General features: G+C 40.2%; 1 protein-coding gene across 2 annotated transcripts in view; it reads left to right on the top strand.

Annotated features, from left to right (window-relative positions):
- The first annotated feature begins 668 nt into the window (after positions 1 to 668).
- Positions 669 to 20,099, top strand: part of LOC124862632 (trinucleotide repeat-containing gene 18 protein-like) — an 81,349-nt gene continuing 61,918 nt past the window's right edge. For both annotated transcript variants that reach the window (XM_047356679.1, XM_047356678.1), the window contains exons 1-2: positions 669 to 815; positions 2,424 to 2,766. In XM_047356679.1, coding sequence (XP_047212635.1) covers positions 2,559 to 2,766 — 208 coding nt within the window. In that variant the 5' untranslated portion in view covers positions 669 to 815; positions 2,424 to 2,558. The remainder of the gene's footprint in view (positions 816 to 2,423; positions 2,767 to 20,099) is intronic.

Raw genomic sequence — 20,099 nt, 5'->3', positions numbered from 1 at the left:
AAAAATCCTTTTGTTTTTGAAGCATTGGCGCTACACTATAAGGGAAGGACACCCTGGGTGCAGAGCTGCACCCCCTTTATCATAAACCCCCACTGGTGGGAACTATAGGGGGGCAGCAGAATTTTAGGTGTGGACATTGCTATTGAACGTGAAAACTGTTTAAATGTTGCCCAGTGAGCTATATTTAATTCAATTCAGTTTTATTTATATGCCAATTCACAACACATGTTGTCTCAAGGCACTAGAAGACGCTTAAAAAGCAAAAGATTACCTTTATGTCGATGTGATTTCTTCTAAAAGGAAATGACAAGCAAAGAACGTCATTCATTACTGGGGTTAATTATTAATTATTCACTCTCTTTTCCTGATGAGAACAGAGGTCCACTGTAAAGCCTCCCCACCGCCCTCCATATCTAAACACACACACCCGCCCCTCTAAAAACTAGCCCCTCTCCTTGTTTTGATCGTTCAGTCATGAAGGGAGAGGGGACCTTGAAACTGCTCTGCCTCCTTGCTACATAATTGGTTTTATAGTGCTGGCGAACAGCCAGAGTGCGTTTTTTTTTTTTTTCAATGCGCCAGCGACATTGAGTGACACCCAGTTCAGCCAATCAGAGAGGAGGTATTTGAAACGTACACGGTTTGTGTGGCGGTGAGGGAGATAGGCGGGGCTTGTAAAACAATGCTGTGTTTCATTGCTGAGGAGCACGTCAGGGGTTTTCTCTCCCCCCGAGTTATTCCTCCAGTTTACCTTCGGACCAGCCTGTAATGGACTACTCCAGTTTTTACAGCAGCCTGGATACATTTTGAGAAAGGTTTGCATTTATTAAGCTCGACATTTCTCTTTAGTGAAGTCAGCGCTCGGGGTGTTTTTATTAAATTTTATTATATATTATTTTGTTTTTCTGCTTTTCTTTCTCCAGTAAAAAACCGCTGTCGGCGTTTTAAAACCAATTTTAGGGTGTTAAAAAACGCGCGGAGGCAATGTTGTTACTTTTTGTCCTCCCCCCCCCCCCCAGTCGCTTTCAAGACGTTTCCTCCGAGAAAGTTTCTCTGCGTCTTTAATGGAAGCGTGAAAAGTTTGAAACGTGGCTGAAATGCCGAGCTCCTCCGCCCGCTGCTGCTGCGGCCGCTGCCGCCGCCGTCATGCCGGGGATCAAACCCGAGTTGGATATAATATAACCCGCCGTCAGAGGCGGGTTCGGAATCATTAACAAGAGTGTTTGCACCCAGTGTCTTTTAATAAAAAGGAGAAATTAGGGTTATTGTTTTTTTCTTACCTTCTGGGCGAAGCTCTCTTCTGATCCCGCCCGCCTGCATATCACGAGTCGCTGGTGTAATTTGTTTTCCTGCAGCTTTTGAAGGTGAATTTAGATTTGTTTTCAAACAGATTTTGATCCTAACTTTTATTTAAATCACTAGTATGTGAAATGGCGAGACCTTTCCGGCTTATTGTTTGATCAAAGAAAGCAGCTTCTTTCTAACTGACTTATATATTCTAGTCATTTTGTTTATTTGTAACTAAGACAGAATGCTGTAGCTATTATAGGAAAAGCAGTTTAAGCAGTTCAGATCCAATCATTTGGGTATTTATATATATATATATATCTTTAAACTACATTATCGGCGTCCTTGTGGCGCTTCACACTAGACATAAAAAAGTGTTACTAATGTGGACATTTAGTACGATTTCAGCTGGTAAATGTTATTTGGTTAGGTTCTGGCCAGCACCTATGTCCAATGGTCAAGCAACCCGTACTAAAATTACATGCGTGGGCAACAAAACACCGCTAACCCCTGGCTGATTAATGATGCATGCTTCTTTTTCAACCTTATTTATTTTTAAACCGCTTGAAATTTATATTTGATGTGCCCTTTAGTATTTATGGAGAGGCTATTGGTTTACATTCACCTCGCCAAGATAGCAGTGAAAGCAGCTGGACCGTCGGATAAATGTAAAAGAGGTTATTTGTTTAAAAAATAAAATAAAAGGGACGTTTTGCGTTTCTATAGCGGGATCCGGTGGCGTTTTCGCGACGATCGCCGAGCAGCTGACCGCTCCTGCAGAGCTCCAGGGCGGCTTGAAAGACTGTGTGCAGCGGGGTGGGGGAAGGAGGACCGCTCAAGCAATTAAACATTAAATTATACATATATATATATATATATATATATATATATATATATATATAAAGTTTAACTCCTATTATAATCTGGAATTAGAATACAGGCGGATCAGCTCGTTTGGTCATGCTTTAGCCCAGCTTTTAATGTTAATGTAGTTTTTGAAGTGTTTTCTTAAACTGCGTCATTGGTGCTGTGGGCCGCCTTTTCGCTGGAAAAGAGCGAAATCCCGAAACTAAACCACAGTTTGGTCTGCTGTTGGATTCTGCATCGAGTGATGTTTGTCTTGTTGTGTTTTATAGGTCAGCAGTATGGCTGAGAAGGAGTCCGAATCGCCTGGGAAACTAAAGACACTATTATAGCCAGAATTGGCTTTTTTCCCCGGGATCTATTAGAACGGACGCATTTTTCTGTAACAGCTTTCCCATTTGTGGATAATGGATGGCAGAGATTTTGGTCCTCCTCGATCCGTCCACGTACCCCCGCCGCTGTTGGCGGGGCTCGCCATGGAGTCTCACCGAATCAGAGCAGCGGCGGCGGCCGGTAGGATCCCTCACTCGCCCGGGCACCTGGGCGCGAGCCACCCGCCGCCTCTCCACTCTGGGAAATTTCTGTCATCGGCCATTAACCTACACCCACACCACAGTAAGTGCTCGATTTACCAACGTTAGTCTTTGAAAGCGTGGATGGTAAAGAATGACTGCGCAAAATTCTGCACAGTTTTGTGGCTTTCTATGCGGGGAGCATAAGTTATATGTAAACAGACCACGTAAAGGATTGCCAGTCACTGCAGCGGAAAATTACTTGGCAGTTTCCTGCACAAGCAGCGTCTGTCCGTCCTTTTCCAGGCACAAATAGGTGTGTTTTGGTTTGTGCTCGGGCTGTTGTTGCAGCACCGTGCGGGTTAGGTGGTGATGGGCTTTTGATTGCATGTGGATCATTACGCCGTTATTGCTGTGAGAGCAAACGCAACTTGCGTTTGTATTAGTATTCTCTGTGGGAATGGTGAAGTTGTGTGACCTTTACAGAGGGATGAGAGAGCACTGTTTACCCTGGTGGCTAAAATGGCCTGAGTGTTTGTGTGAGGGAAGAACTATGGTGGTTCCATATTTGGAATAAAAGGTCTCTCCTGATAGACAATTTGTCACATGGCAGCAGTTTCTTGTTTTTATGCATCGTGTTTTTTCTGTTGGACCAATCTCTCCTTGAAGAAAACAGAGAAGCAGGTATGGTGTGTGTGTGTGTGTTATGTACATCAAATACAGTTTATGTTGCTCATTGCAGAGCTGGTGATTTTCCTCTTACATTCATTGCCAGCACTGTCGTTTCTGCTCTTGGTATTTGTAAAGGATGCATTGAAAAGAATGAAGGTACTGCATGTTTGCACACAGTTTTATGAAAAGTGATGTTACTGTCCTTTTAAATATATGTATGTTTGGCAAATTGAAAGGAGAGTTTTTGAAAAATTGAAACCCTTAGTCATAAAGCTACTTGCATATAGACATGAGTTGGCTATCTGTAGAAATCACGCCAAGAATTTAAAATGTTAGTTAATTGGTTCAAAACTGCTAAGATTTAAATTGATAGCATTCTGACCAGAAATGCACCAATCAATGGTGCAACAGGTTGGAATTGGCTGTTTTTTCTTCATTAGCTCATAGGTCAGCTGGCTGACAGACATCTACTACACCTATCTCTCAGAAGGCAGATTCGGTTGTTTGGAAATATTTCGAGTGGTAATATTCTGCTGTAAACATACTCATGTTAAAACTACTACTTTTGCTTAAGTCTATGTAGGAAAGTCAAGATAAAACTTACATTTTTATGGATAACCTTATTATAAAAGTAATGGTCAATAAGTTAATATATCTTAGCAGCAGAAAGAGTAATTGTTGCCTACCTGTTTTCTGAATTACTTCTTGCTTTACTCCTGTCCAAATAAACCTAGACCATCATGTAGTATTTTTACTCAATATCATCATACTGTGAGAATCTAACATTAGCCCAGGCCAGATTGTATCCCCATGAGGTCACATAGCTTCTGCAGAGCAAGAAATTTTTAATTTCTGCTTTCTAATTGTGTGAATGCTGAAGGCATTCACACAATTTGAGATCCTGTTTCTATTTATTCATTATTATTCTTTTTATTCTGGTTTCTTCTGTACACTTTTTGATTCGCTACTTGGCCTGCATACTTTGTGCTATTTCTGCCATTCAACTTCTGCTTATTTAGGACATTCTGGCTGCGATTTTTGGTATTTATACTCTTTATACTTTTCAAAATATTCAGCTTTTTATAGATTTTTTGCTCCCAATGAATGGAAAACGGCAAAAATTCTGCTAAAACTTCACTGTTTTGCCATTTAACTACTTCCGCATACTTTCAGCTAGAAACACCATTCAACTTTTAAAATGCTTTCGCAACCCTCTGTTATTACCGTGTCATTCAACTTTTTGATATCTTTTACAGTTTTTCTACAATTTGGATTCAAACTTTATTACAATTTTTTCAGATTTTCAGTTTTATAATGTAATCCAATGACGGAATGTTCGTATCGCTAGAGTGTACACTCTAGGTTTCTGGATAACCTGAAAAAGAATGAACAAATTCTCTTCACTCACAATTCACTTCACAATTTTCACTCTACCTATACAAATTATACATCAAAACGTAGGATGCTCTGTCGCGATTAAGACAATGTCACCCTCATTGATGTGGGACTAACAGATTTCCTCTCGTAAAGCGTTCGAGGTAGAGACATGAGCCTTGTGGAGATTTATCTTCAGACCTTGCTGGCGCTCACACTGAAATAATTTTTTTGATACCTTTTATCGTTTTGTCATAAAAAAGGTTTGTTTAGGAGTACCAAATCTGTCCTTCCCAAAATCGCTTAAAATTGAAAAATGTCTAAATTATCCACTTTTCTACACTGTCATATCTCCTACACGGATTTATGTAGACACTCGAAAATCTCCAGGATTGTTCACCGATCCCTGCTTATACATACGGTCCAAAAAGGTTTTGGATATATTTTATCGTTTTCTCATGAAGTAGGTTTGTTTGAGAGTGAAAAATTCACCTTCACCTGGGTTAAAAATGGTTAAAATGATCCACTTTTTCACAGGGTCACACCTCCCAGACAGCTTTTTGTAGAAACTTGAGAAGCTCAATAATTTGTTTAGCAAGGCCTGCTGATTCATACGGTGCATGAATCAAATCGATAGCCCTTATAGTTTCCGAGTTATTAGACGTTCAAGAGCATGTTCAGGCATTTTTGTGTTTTTCTCAATTTTTCCCCTTTCTTTCCACCTATTGTTGTGCCTTTTAATATTATATTTTCAATAAAAAAGTGGTAACATTCTCGTTCCCCTGACCGTTCTGATAAAAACGGTCCAAGAATGACATCGATCGCCCCTACGGTTTCAGAGTTATGGCCAGTTGTTCGGGAGCATGCGCCTCCATGTTATAAAGCCTAGACCAGGGGAGACAGAGAGAGAGGTGCTGCGTGAGTGAGAAACAGCAGGTGTCAAGTTACACTGACGCTCTTTGCTGATTGGCTGATTCATTCCTCACTGTTCTATTTATAGCTCTGTGTATCTCCTACTGTATATGTCTGGATGGGATTCTGTCTTTCTTCTCTCCCTGTCTCCTACTCAGACACAAACAAGAGCCCTGGCGCGCGCACACATCCCTGTTTTACTCTCTTTGTGAGAAGTTTTCATTGACTTCCATTCATTTTCATTCGTTTCTATGGCCTAAACCTGACCCGACCCCCTAACCCTTTGACCATCTTCATAGGAGGCAATTACATGGCAGCCATTTTGTGTTGAGTACTTAAACAGCATGTACTGCTGTTCCAACAGCTAGACAATAGTGATTAAATTTAAAAGGCAATTTCATACACCTTTGCATACATAGGCTGTTAACACATCAGAACCTGGAACAAGTCTCTATCAGAACCAGACACAAACTCCATCAGAACCAAGAGGAAATCTCCATCAGAACCAGTTAGGAACCTTCCATCAGAACCAGGTCCAAAATCTGTCAGAACCTGAAAGAAACCTCTATCAGAACCAGTTCAGAAGTCCAACAGAACCAGGACGAAACCTCTATAAGAACAAGGTCCAAACTCCATTAGAACCTGTTACAAATCTTCATCAAAACCATGTACAAACCTCCATCTGAACCAGGTCCAAATTCTATCAGAGCCAAGGAGAAACATCCATCAGAACCAGATCCAAACTCCATCAGAACCAGGAAGAAACCTCTATAAGAACAAGGTCCAAATTCCATTAGAATCTGTTACAAATCTTCATCAAACCATGTGCAAACCTCCATCTGAACCAGGTCCAAAGTCTATCAGAACCAGGTGAAACCTATCAGATCTAGGAAGAAAACTCCAACAGAACCAGGTCCAACATTCATCAGAACCAGACCCAAACTCCATCAGAACCAAGAAGAATTCTTCATCAGAACCAGTTAGCAACCGCCATCAGAACCAGGTCCAAACTCAATCAAAACCAGAAAGAAACCTCTTTCAGAACCAGTTCCAAAATCCATCGGAACCTGGAAAAAATCTCCATAAGAACCAGACCCAAACTCCATCGGAACCAGTTAGGGACCCTCCACCAGAACCAGGTCCAAATTGCTTTAAGAATCAGGAGGAACCTTCTACGAAGACTGGGTCCAAACTCCATCAGAACCTGGCAAAAATCTCCATCACTACCAGGAAAAAATCTCCATCAGAACCAGGTACAAGCCTCTTTTAGAACCAGGTACAAACCTGTATCATAACCAGGTCCAAACTCTATAAGAGCCAAGGAGAAATATCCACCAGAACCAGATACAGATCTCCATCAGAACCAGATCCAAACTTTATCAGAACCAGGAAGAAACGTTAATCAAAACCAGGTCCCAATTCAACCAGAACCTGGCAAAAATTTCCATAAGAACCTTGAACAAAACTATACCAGAACCATGTACAAGCATCCATCAGAACAAGGTCTAATCTCTATCAGAACCAGAATGAAACCACTACTCTGTGACTTATGATGATAAGACCATCTTCATAGGTCTCAGTGGAGAATCAAAACAACAACCATTTGATGTCAGCTACTTAAACAGCTTCTTCTGCTGTTCCAACACCTGAACAAGAATGAATAATTTAAAGGACAATTTCATAGACTTTTGAAGATAGGCTGTAGTAAGCATTAGCATTTTAGCTAATTTTAGCTTATACATTGTTTTTGAATAGTAGATGGGGTAAATTAATATTCGCCTTCCTGCTAGTGATAGCCGATATGCTAATGTTAGCATTTTAGATTCTCTTTCTCATCTCTTCTCTCTTAGCTGACGAACACATTTGCCTTTTTAGGCAATTTCCTGTTTGTTTTTGTGTTTCTTCAGCGTATTTGTTGTTCATTCTTTTTCTGAATTTTCTGCAATTTTTTATACACTTTAGCACTGACTTCAACTTCTTAGGCAATGTTTTTGCTTCAGCTCATCTATGGGCAGCTCTTTCCTGCTTTTTTAATGTTTTTGTCAGTTCTTGTATTTCAACAACTATTTCAAGTAGTTTTGAGGTAACTTCACTTTGTTACGGTGTTTTATACCTGATAGTCTTCCTGCTTAAACAGATCAGATGACAGTTTTTAATTGCTGTTCTAGTAATTTATCAGATTTCAGTTGATATTCTGCTGTCAACCTTAGCCACTTTCTGCCAGCTTTCAACAGGAGTTTAGCGTTTATTTTTTCTTCTAATTCATTAAATTTCAGCAGATTATCTGCAGTCAATTTCAGCTTGTTTCTGCCAGCTTTGAGCCAAAAAATTCAGCTTTCAGCATTCACACTGCATTTTCACAGGAATTGCAAATTTTTCTTGTTAAATAAATGAACCACAAGCTAAAACTGCATTATATGTCGAATCACAGTGGACACGGTGAGACCAGTTTGTGCAGAATCACATGGTTTTTGACTAGACCTGATACAGATCTTAGTGATCATGATCTTAGAGCTCAGGTAGAGCGGTGGAGAGATGACGGATAAGAGAGTGGTGAGGAAAATGTGGAATAACTGCAATCAACATCAGCATTTGAATATTCAACAGTACCATCTCTGTTGCATGTTTTCCTAGTAGCAAGCACCTCTGGCCCAAACATATTCCTCCAGAATTCGATGACTTTGGAAGTGAGAGTTAGGGGTTACAGGAAAGTCAGGCAGAGCTTGAAGGGCACGGCTCTGATGAACAATTAATTTGACACTCTGACAAAGCCAACACACTCTACTCACACACAAACAAGAAAAGGTGACAGAGATGAAATCAGCTCACAGTGAAGGTTGTTACAATGATTGATGGATGTATTGTTGCAATGAGAAGTACCAGAGCAGGGTTTCTTGCAGCTTAGATTAATGGATTTTGCAGTTCTTGAAGAAAATGTAATATTCAATGTGTGTCTAGAGACTTTGTTTGAACAACACAAATGCCATGTCTATTTAAAAACTGTGTGCTGCAGAAGCCTGTTTCAGTTTGGATGACGCGATGATCTCCTTTTTCCTCTCCTGTGTCGCCCTAACGAGCCGAAAATTGCTTGTGGTGTGTGTGCAGATGTGCTTTTGCAGTTGCAGAACAAGCTTGAAGCACAGTCAGGGGTGGGGGCTGTTTGATGGAATTGACCCAACCACCATTCCAGCCCAGATTGGTGGTTGAAGCACTCTTTTTAACTGGAATATTTTTTATTCTGCCCACACGATGGCCATCTCACTCTCTGACTCTGTTCTCCCCCACGTACATTGAAGCAGTCCACTGTACGTTACGGGTCATTTAGCTTTATGGTGCTGCTCGCTGGCAAATCTTCACCCATTACATTAACAAAACAAAGAAAACGATTGAAATCCATCTCGCTATGGAAGAAGCGACATAGAAGAAGAATGAATGAAGGGTTTACTTTTGTATAAAATGAAAGTAAAGTGCATACTAGCATGGAAGCCCACACCAATAATAACAGTATATTAATCAGATAGCAAAAGGCGCTTAAGAGGAATTTTTTATTATTTTTTTTACAAGATTTGTATCAGGTGAAGCTAAAGCTATGCCACTTTAAGAGTTCTGGATACAGCATATTTACAGACAAGGGTGTTTCATCCTAAATGCAAAATATATATATTTTTTGTAAATCTTTGGCCTAATTTCTGCTCTGACCGGGTTTTTCTTTGAGCAAATGGCAAATCTGACTTTTCTGTCCATATGTGACCCAAATTGGGTTTTAGTCAATTCAGACCCTAGGTGGTCCTAAATTGGTGCATATCTGATGTTTTTCAAAGCTACCTCAAACCTATTGATCACAATCGCAGTTCGTCAAGCTCTTAAATCGTGTGTGACAGACTCATAAAATATTGCCAAGCTGTGGCCGAAAGTGTCTAGATCGATGATAGAAATGGCCGAAACAAGCATGGCAGCCACCTTGGATGGAGCTGGTCATAATTGTGTGGGCTCTGAGTGCCCAACTACTTCCTCATTAATACAGGTTAGCTGATGTGTAGCGCCCATATTTACCCGTGCAAACACAGCAGGTAACGTCATTGTCTGCTCATGTGGGTCACTTTTGGACCGTGGAGTTTTATCTGATGGTGGTCGCGTTGAAATTCTAATGTGGACAACCATGCAAAAAAAAAAAATAAAAAAATCACTTCATAGCATAAAACCCAGCATCTTTTATGAGAGCTCAAAAGTCAACTTTGCACCTTCCTGGTATCTGCTAAACGTCTTGCTCTCTCTCACTCTCTTTCAGTCTGAATCGAAGGCATTTTTGACATGTTGTTGAAACTGTAATTAGGCAAGCTGTGCTTAGGCTAAAACCCCATTTACTTCTCTGAAACTACTGAAACGCCAAGGTTACCGTGCCGTCGAAGAGGGGGCAACTACAAAGACGTACTGTACTTTTCATTAAACAAATCCCTGTTTTTGCACAGTGCTTATTCAATTTTATTTACTAAACCTAATCAGGAGTAGCCTGTGTTTGTAGACTTAAACTGACTTTAAATGGTCCTCCTTCTACTGAGGCTCTGTCGGTGTTTCTGTCACCAGATTGAGGTCATCTGTCCTCTTTCGCCAGTTCCCATCCCTCTAGAGCCCAAGAGTGTGTGGGGGGGTGAGACTCGGGGAAATGTAAATGCAGTGAGAGGACAAGGCTAACAACGGTTTTATTTCCCAGACCGGTGAAGTGTCGCAGCAGTGAATGGTGGGCATCAGAATTTACCACCGGGTGTTTAGATTAAATATTGAAACCTTTTATAGTATTTGTGAGAAGTGCTCTTTCGTTGCATTTTCTTCAGATCATTTCACAGTCTAAAGCAGTGCTACTTTCCTATTTCTTGGGGTTTCTTTTGTCACCATGTTGCATTACTTAGATGTAACTTTAGGAGAAAGTTAGTGATTGTTTTGGTTACCCAGGTAGCTTACCTTCAGGAATCTCAAGAGCTCAGTTAGGTCCTAATCTGTGTTTAGTAAAGACTCTTTCTGTTGATGTATTTGTAAAGGAATGGGATTTTGTAGATTAATGAAAACAGTTGGAGAATAATGTGGAAGGGGAACTAAATTAGCCCAATATCTGAGATGGAAGCCAGTATTTTCAGCTCTTTGAAGGCTACAAGCTGAGCCTGCTGTTTGTGTCTCTGTAAGAGTATGTGTGCAGATGAGAGCGCCCAGGTGTTGTGTATTTTTCTGAGACTCCAGAAAAAAGGAGATATATCTTGGCCGCAAATAATTCATATTGTTAGATAAATGCGGTAACCCTTCCGCTGGTCTCTCAATCTGTTTAAGACCCACAAAGGCCACGTGGATGCTGTAATTCATGGAGCTCACAGGGCAGACCAGGGGTATCGGTACCAGTAAGTCTTCCACAGCGCTTGCTTAGTGTTTCTGTTTGAATTAACTTTGTGCTTGAATGTATTCAAAGCACAGACCTGTGTGTGTTGGAGGATGTGGCTCAGACGTGACCTCGCTTAGATTAATTGAATCCTTCAGGACAAAAAACAGCCTCCTTAAGAGAATGCACAAGGCAGTTGTGCCCTGGCACAATAAACCTGTCACACACAGACAAACTACGCTTCCTCTCTCTCTCTCTCTCTCTCTCACACACACACCCACACAACCCACTGTCAAACACACACCTGTCAAATATGAGAGTAATTGGATGTTGTGTGAGGAGAGAGAGAGAGAACAAGCAAGCCATGGCATGTTGAAATACCCAAAGCATTAGCTTAGCTGTTCACTTGGCCAGTCCCCTCCCTTTAAGGCAAACAACAGCCTCCAACGCACAAAGGTCACACACTGCGTTGTCTGTCTGTTTGACTCCGTTTCAAAAGCCAAATAAAGCTCAGGTAAATGTGCGGTGACTTTAAAGAAACACCCAGCTAAATACACGTTTGCTGCTGGCCAATAAAGTGGATCAGGACATTGAGTATCTGAGTTTAGAACTCATCAGAACTGACTCATACAAAAGGAGACGCAGTGGAGAAATGTCTGGGCACATTTCAACACCAAGTGTTGCTAAAATTCATACAGATACTTTATTTTAATTTAATGTTTACCTTTTACCTTTGTGTCATTCTGTGTTTGGCTTGTTTTCTTGTGTTGACACTTGGTTCAGACCGGTTACCGATATCAAGGTATACCAAGGTTTTAAAAAGTTGCGTAAAGCTTAAATTGCTCTTAATGAGATGCCAGAGAAAGGATCTGAGTGAAAAAAGCACTGCCCTTCCTCTGTGTGTTGCTGTGTACTGCTGATCAGCTGGCTGAAAGAAGAGTACTGCACTTTTCTCCTTGCTTGCATATAGATTCTTCAATCAGAATTACGATCTCCGGTTTTGTAAGCCTGCTTATACTGAATTTAATTAAAATTTCTATTTCACTTTGGAAAATACAACAATAATCACAAGAGACCATAAAATTAAAATCTGGGAATCTATCATGGCATACTATCAGAGTACTGCAGACAAATGCTGCTCTAAAAAATTTATTTCATTCACATTCAAGTTAAGTATTGCAATTGTACGTCTAAGCCCAAAATTATTCCGTTTGATCGTACTTTGTTTATTGTTCCTCACATTGTTTTTACTACGTCTTGATGCTCTATCACAAGTAACACTCCCAGCCATACTGTCAGATTGTGGGGTTTGCAGTAATCATCAGTTAGTTTTATAGCTAGCACAATAATCAACAGTTTTTTTTATAATAATCTTTTCTTCCTGATAACAATGAACAATAATGGCCCATCCCTATTATAATATAAGAAGATGTCATAAATGTATTCAAAGTATCTTCTGGCCTTCCCATCATGAGTGATCATTATATATAATGGGAGCAAAGATTGTCTCAGAGCAGCAGCTATAAAACAGGTGACCTTTTAAACTGTCTTTAGCATATGCTATTAGGAGTTGGTGTGGCTAGCATTATAACAGCAGCTATCTCCTTGAGTATTCCTTAGAAAACAGATGATTAGCTTAAGTGTGAGATTTCCAAACAGTTTCCAAATCCACCATGTCCCACGACTGCCCAGGGCTTAAAGCTCAGATAAATAGCTCGGATAAAAACAAACGCTGCTGTACATCATTCAGTATTCTTATCTGCTTCTTGTCTCGCTTTCTCTCACTGTCTTGCAGCCTGAATGAACTGCCTACATGGCATAGAAGATGTTCATCTAAATGGCTTCTTAGATCTCTCTGTGTCCTCTGACCTCACTCACCTTACTGATACTGAAAAATAGCCAACAATGAATCTTCACCCAGTATCAGCGTTCACTCTGAAGAGTGTTGTCCCAGGAAAAGAAACACTGAGCTGTTTGGAGACATTTACAGTTGGAACCTAAAACAGTGTAGCCTGTCACTCTTATTAGGGCAATGATGTTTAATTGTGTCACTCTGTTAGAGCAAAGAAGCAAAAAGCGTTCATATTCCACCCAATTAGCACCTGGAAACTACTATGTATTTTTGATCAAGTCCATGCATCAAACAAAAACTTAACACATGTTATTGGTACAACTAGATGATTTATACATCACTTTTACAATAGGAGCAATGGATTTTCTTTTTTAAATTACTCTGCACCGGCCCATGCCTAGGCGTTTCCTTTAAACACCAAGCAGAGATTGAGTAAAGTTATGCCCGCTTTCTTTATATTTATGAGAATGTGAATTTATCTGCATCGCTGCCCAGCTGCGCTTGTCATTTACTGTGACACCTCACGATATGGTGAGCGAGCACCTGTCGGGAGCTTATAGAGTATGTCAGAATCGCTCCTGCTGTCTTCACAGGAGGTTAGAGTGCCTCAGCCTGGCACAGCGAGGCTCACTGGGTGTGCTTCCATCCATCTATCCACCCATCCATCTTTCTTAGCAAGTTTTTCACCCAAGTTCATGTGAGAAAATCAGCTGGGAGCCTGTTGGAGATTTTGGTTGAGGTGAATTTGGGCGGCTCAGTCCCGTTAACAAGTTGTGCTGCATCTTTCTTCCACTCTCATGGCTTACTGAGCCAGCGATAATGTTATTAGTAACACCCAAGCTTTCCCATTTTCCATTCATGGCAAGTCCGGACTTCTGCGTTGGAAAAACGCCTTCTTACAATTGATTATTCTAAGAGAGCTTAAAAAGCTACAGATTCTTCATACCTGCGTTCCTGTATGTCAAAGTATGTTTTCTTGTTAAATTAAAAGAATATCATCCAAGATTTGTGAAAATATTAAGTTAATTCCTCTTTCTTCCTGGCCTAGCTTCTCATTCATGCATTCACACATGGATTATTCTGTTTGTTTTATATCTGAATTTCGATTGCATTATATATGGTATTGTTAGGTTTAAACACCAAACACTTTCACAATTCTGCACAAAGAAAGACACAGAGAAGTTAGTTCATTTTAACCTGCAGGTGAGAGTGTCTCAGAGGCTGCTCAGTTACAAGCCTCCACACCACACTCTGAAACAGCCCCTGCTCTCTCTGCCTTTTATTCATAAGAGAAGAGGCCCTGGTTACAGAATGTTCCAAGCACAAAACAGGGAGAGATGCACACTCATATTGATTAGAAACAGCTGCACTGACAGAATGTTCTAGAACATCCTGTCTCTATCTTGCAGCTCTTGTACATATAAGATATAATCACTCTGAACAGCAAGCTTCACTTCTATTAAAGTTAAAACATATATAATCATTAATTAACCCTAACATTTTCCTCCTCTTTATAAATGTTTTAAACACTTGATACATCAATCATTAACCTTTTCTTCTCAGATTTTCAGTTAAGACATCATGGTGTGTTTTATCTGTACATGTCATTAAAAAGTAGCAGGAGGTCTTTAAGTTTACTGTATACAACTAATTGTCGTCAGGGTCAAGATACAGATCAGGGAAATGCAGAGAAGTCTCTTCTTCTTCCTGGTCATCATCATCATCATCACTGGCTCCTTCTGTCTCCTCAGGTCTCAGGAGGGCATACATCTCTGACATTTCTGTTTTGACTGGCTGAATAGCAGAGGTTATTATGCGAGTGCACAAAGCTCTTATACACGGAATACAGCAACATCCACACAATGTGAGAATAGCTGCAAAGACTGCTATTGACATAAGGATAGACAACACTAATTGTTTATATTTACCAAACATTTCTCCAAACCCATCCCACATTGTGGTGTCAACTCCAGAATGATCTTTCATTTTGCTGTTAAGTGACCTAAGGCCCTCCAGGGCCTTGGTGAGGCTCCCATCAGCTGCGGTGTTATTTGGAATAAATGTACAACATTGATGCCCAAATATTGAACATACTCCACCTTTTTCAGCTAAGAGCATATCGACAGCAATTCTATTTTGGAAAGCCATTAAAGAGGTAGCTGACAATTGTTCATGGATGGCTGAGAATCCTTCTTCAGTTTTATTTCCTAGTCGTTGCACATTGTAATGGATGTAATTGATTCTATCAACGTTTTTATTTATTGTGCACCACCAGCATATGGTGGATTCAAAACCTGCTGCTACTTGATCTGATAACTTATATTCATCAGGAACTCCTCTTGGTATTCCTATGCTATCTATATAAGTAGGGTCGTCTTTACTCCATCCTGATCTTTTTTCTCTATTTTTCCAGGTGTGTGGAAATATGCTGGCTACTGTACCCAACAACTCTGCTACTGAGAGTGGAATAACAGACACGGGAAATATTAATGACACTGATGCACACAATCCAGTTGTGTTGTATGGCAACCTGTCATACAGTTTATCGTCTCCACACCACCACCAGATGTCGCTGCGTGCTTTAGGTTTAAAGCTGACACCTACTGCTATGATGGAGTGACATTGATCTTTATTGAGTCTGCTTATGTTTGATCCCACACCTGTTCGGTTTATACAGGAAAAATTTCCTGGAGCAACCTTATTTGAAAACATCGGTTTTTGTTTTTCGGCGGTAGTCAAAGGATAAATCTTATCCCACATAGTACAGTTTGTTGAGAGTCTTGTGCTGTTCATTACTTCTACTAAGCATTTTTCTGTCAACGTTGAGGGAACCACTTGTAGCAGGGGTCTGGCTCCCATGCATACTACACAATCTGTTTTTACTGCCTGGGCAGCCTGTTCTGCCATTAAAAGCCAGTTGTTATCTATTTTAGATATTCCTGTAGTTATTTTGAACCAGTCATCCGGGGTTACTGGTTCTGTCTTAAACTCCACTAATAGTTTTAGCCCCATATGCCATTTGTTTGTTGTGTTTTCAGGTGTGGCTGCATCATGCCGTATTACCGCAAGTGGCTCAGTAATGTTTTTAACGCATATTTGAATCTGCCAGTAATATTGGCCTTGGCTAGAATCTACATATGGTGCCGCCACAAAATCTGTACATCCCGTGTTGTTGGGGGAGATTACAGTCAAGGTTAGACCTCCTCCATCTTTTATCAGGGTCAATTGTCTTCTCCATTTAATTGCTGGACCTGTGGACCAATCAGACCAGTCCTGTCCTGTTTCTGCTACTAAGTATTTCCAACTCCACCATTGCACATCTCCATAGGTCAAATACCAATCCCATTTCTTATACATTGAGGCTTGTTCATTTGTGCCATCACGTGCTGTTCCAAGCGTTCCCCAGGGTATTTTTACTGTAGTGGTTTTCTGTACTGGTACACATAGTTTTGTGGTTCTGATGCCTACATCATTTGGGCAGGAATTAACATTTATTTGTCTTTTACTCAAATCTTTTCTTTCTTCGTAAAAACGTTCCCATAGTAAAATAGCTCCTACAATTACCACTGAGATTATTCCAGCTACTAGCACTATTTTCTTGTGTGTGGGGGTGTACATCTTACTTATAGATTGGAACCTTTCCTAAGCACCTTTAAACAGAGTTGTGGAGATCTTCACCGGTTTGAGACAATTGTAAACTATAATTACAATTCCCTTTGTAGCCGGACTTTCCTCTGTAGGTTTGTTGAAAAGTCACAATGCTACAGCAGATACCACAATGCTATGACCACAACACAAATTATGATGGTTAGAATATACACTGCTATTAAGAAACTTATTTTAGTCATGTTCTATTATTCTTTTACAATGTGTCAGATGGATCCATGAGTTTCTTTCTGCAATCTTAATTGCAGTTCCAGTGGTCAACAACACCTGATAGGGACCTTCCCACTTAGGTGAATGCCAATGCTTCTTCTTTATGCTTTTTATCAGGACCCAGTCTCCAGGTTCAACTAATGGTTTTTCCTGTGTAGACACAAAAGGCTCATGGTCACTTGCGTGTTCATCTGTTTGTTGTTTTTGCTGTAACATTTTTCTCATGTAATCTGCTAGTGTGCTTTCATCATCAGTTTCCCATTTATTTTTAAAGAATGGTAATCTATATGGCCTCCCAAACAGGGTTTCATAGGGTGTTAGTCCTCCTGTGCTTGTGATGTTTATGTAGAGCTTTACTAAGTCTAAACATTTAGTCCATGGTCTTCCTGTTTCTTCCATGCACTTTTTTAATCGATTTTTTATTGTTCCATTCATTCGTTCTACTAGACCAGCGCTTTGAGGGTGATAAGCGCAGTGATGTCTAAGATCCATTTGTAGGGCTTCTCCTATTTTTTCTATCATTTGATTGACGAAATGAGTTCCATTATCACTATATATTTTTTCTGGAATTCCATATCTAGGTATGATATCTTTACATAGTGCTTTTGCTACGGTCAATGCATCAGGATTTTGTGTAGGAAATAACTCTATCCATTTAGAAAAAGAGTCTATTATTACTAAACAGTACTTTTTTCCTTCACTTTTATTTAATTCTATGAAATCCATATGTATGTGTTGGAAAGGATATTTTGCTTTGGGGAACTGTCCCCTTTTTGGTCTGAAGTTCCCTTGTGCATTGTGTTTGGCACAGATCAAACATGTTCTACAAAAATTTTTTGAATAAGAGTTAAATCCATATGTTGTGTATATTTTGTTCACTAATCCTACCATTCCTCCTCTCGAGACATGAGAAACTCCATGACTCGATATTGCTGCCCATTTGTATAGGTTTTTTGGTAGGATAGGTTTATTTTCTGGTCAGGTGTATATTCCTTCTTTAAGTTGAGCTCTCTTTTTTAGCCAGGTTTGTATTTCATTTTGGGGTGATTGTTGTTGCATTTCCAGTAATGTTTCATCTTTTAGTTCCATTGTTACTAGGAGAAGACTACTTGGTTGTTGTTCTGCAGCTGCTTTAGCAGTTTTATCAGCAAAGGCGTTGCCTTTAGTCACAGTGTCTGTTCCTGTGGTGTGTGCTGCACATTTGCATATTGCAAGCTTTTTTGGCAGTTGGACTGCTTGCAATAGCTCTGTTAATAGTGCTGCATGTGTTACAGGTTTTCCAGTGGAGGTAATCATACCCCTATTTTTCCAATGTTGTGCAAAAGTATGCGTTGTTGCATATGCATACTGGCTATCAGTGTATATTGTTGCACTTTTTCCTGTCATTAATTTGCATGCTTCAGTTAAGGCTACTAACTCAGCAGCTTGCGCTGAGTAGTGTGAAGGGAGTGCTTCTGCTTTTAGTACTTTATTAAGAGTCACTACAGCATATCCGGTTTTTGTTTTACCTTTCTCATCCTTTTTGGAAGACCCGTCTACAAATAATATTTCTCCTTCTGTCAAAGGAGTATCTTTTAAGTCTTTTCTGCTTTTTGCTATTTCCTCAGATAATGTTTCACAATCATGAGTTTCTCCATCCTCCTCTGTGGGGATTAATGTTGCTGGGTTTAGTGCTGTACACCGTTCTATTTTGAGATGTGGTTGTGACAGCAGGATAGACATACAGGAAAGATGTCTTGCAGGTGACAGAAAACTCATTTTAGTTTGCAAAAGCAGTGCTGAAACTGCATGAGGTACTTTCAAAGTGAGTGGATGGAATAGTACAACATCTGCGCTAGACGTGACTGCTAGGGAAGCAGCCACCACTGCTCTAACGCAATGTGGAAGGGCACACGCCACTGCATCCATTTTGGTTGAATAGTAGGCTACTGGTTTATATTTACTTCCATGTAGCTGTGTCAACACGGAGGTCATGAAATTTCCTTTGCAGTCTACCATTTGTACAAAGTCTTTGTTGTAATCTGGTAATGCTAACACACAACTTCCCACCATAGTTTGTTTCAATTTACAGAGTGCATCTTCTGCTTCAGAACTCCATTTTAGGTAGTCAGACATTTTAAGGTCCTCTTTGTACATCAGGCTTTGCAAGGGTGCTGTTAGCTCTGCATAATTTGGCACCCAACTTCTACAGTAATTAGTGAGTCCTAAAAAAGACATCATTTGTTTCTTTGTCAATGGTTTTGGTGCTTGCAGAATTGCAGTTTTCCTTTCTTCCATTATTGTTCTTCCCCCTGAACTGAGCTGATGGCCCAGATATTTCACACTTTCCTTACAAAACTGTAATTTGTTTTTGCTGATTTTGTGGCCTTCTTTAGCCAAATGTTTCAGGAGTGCTATGGAGTCTTTTTTGCATTTTTCTTCGGTTTCAGATGCAACTAGTATGTCATCCACATACGTGAGCAATTGGCTCTGTTGTGGTGGGTCAAAAGTGGCCAAGCTGGATGTAAGAACTTGGGAGTAGATGGTGGGGCTTTCACAATATCCTTGTGGTAATCTGGTATAAGTGTATCTTTTCCCTTTAAAGGTGAAAGCAAACCAGTATTGACTGTCTTTGTGTAGTGGTACAGAAAAGAATGCATTGCTTATGTCCACCACAGTGAAGTATTTTGCTTTTGGGTTCAAAGAGTTTAATAACGTGTGTGGATCTGCTACACACGGAGATCTTTGTATTACTGCATTATTTACCGCTTGTAAATCTTGAACCATCCTCCATCCCACAGATGGGGGTGCCTTTTTTACAGGGAATATTGGTGTGTTACAGGGTGATTCAGCACACTCAATTAATACTCCAGCCTTTTTTAAATCCTCAATAACAGGTTCTATTCCCACCATTGCATCTGGTTTTAGAGGATATTGTTTAACTCTGGGTCTGTACTCTGTTTTTGGTCTTATCACAACAGGAAGTGCTCCTTTTACCAGGCCAACATCAGTAGGTCCTTGTGACCATAGTCTCTCAGGAACTTGTTTAAATAGTTCCTCTTCTTCTTTTGTGAAAAAGATGTGTCATTTTTGTTTTGGGTCTAGGTGCACTCCAGCCTGGACAGTTACTGTCCAGAACAATGCCTTTTTGGTCATTTCAGTGGACTGGCTATACCATGTGTTCATGCCGGTTACCACCCAATCCCTTGCTCTTTCACCTCTGTCCACTAGTTTTGCTAAGTTTTTCCATTCTTCCTTTTTGTCTTTGCATAAGGATATGTGTGGCCCAGAAAGTTGTCTGAACAGTGGTTTGACAGTTTCTGGCAATATTACTGCAGCTGCTGCATTTGCTTCTACATCTGAGTACACATATGAGACTGTTATCTTTGTTGGGGTCATCCTGTTC

The sequence above is a fragment of the Girardinichthys multiradiatus genome, chromosome X (genome assembly GCF_021462225.1).
Source record: "Girardinichthys multiradiatus isolate DD_20200921_A chromosome X, DD_fGirMul_XY1, whole genome shotgun sequence".
Taxonomy (NCBI): Eukaryota; Metazoa; Chordata; class Actinopteri; order Cyprinodontiformes; family Goodeidae; genus Girardinichthys; species Girardinichthys multiradiatus.
Note: the sequence above shows the minus strand (reverse complement) of the source record. Positions and strands in the feature narration are given on the sequence as shown.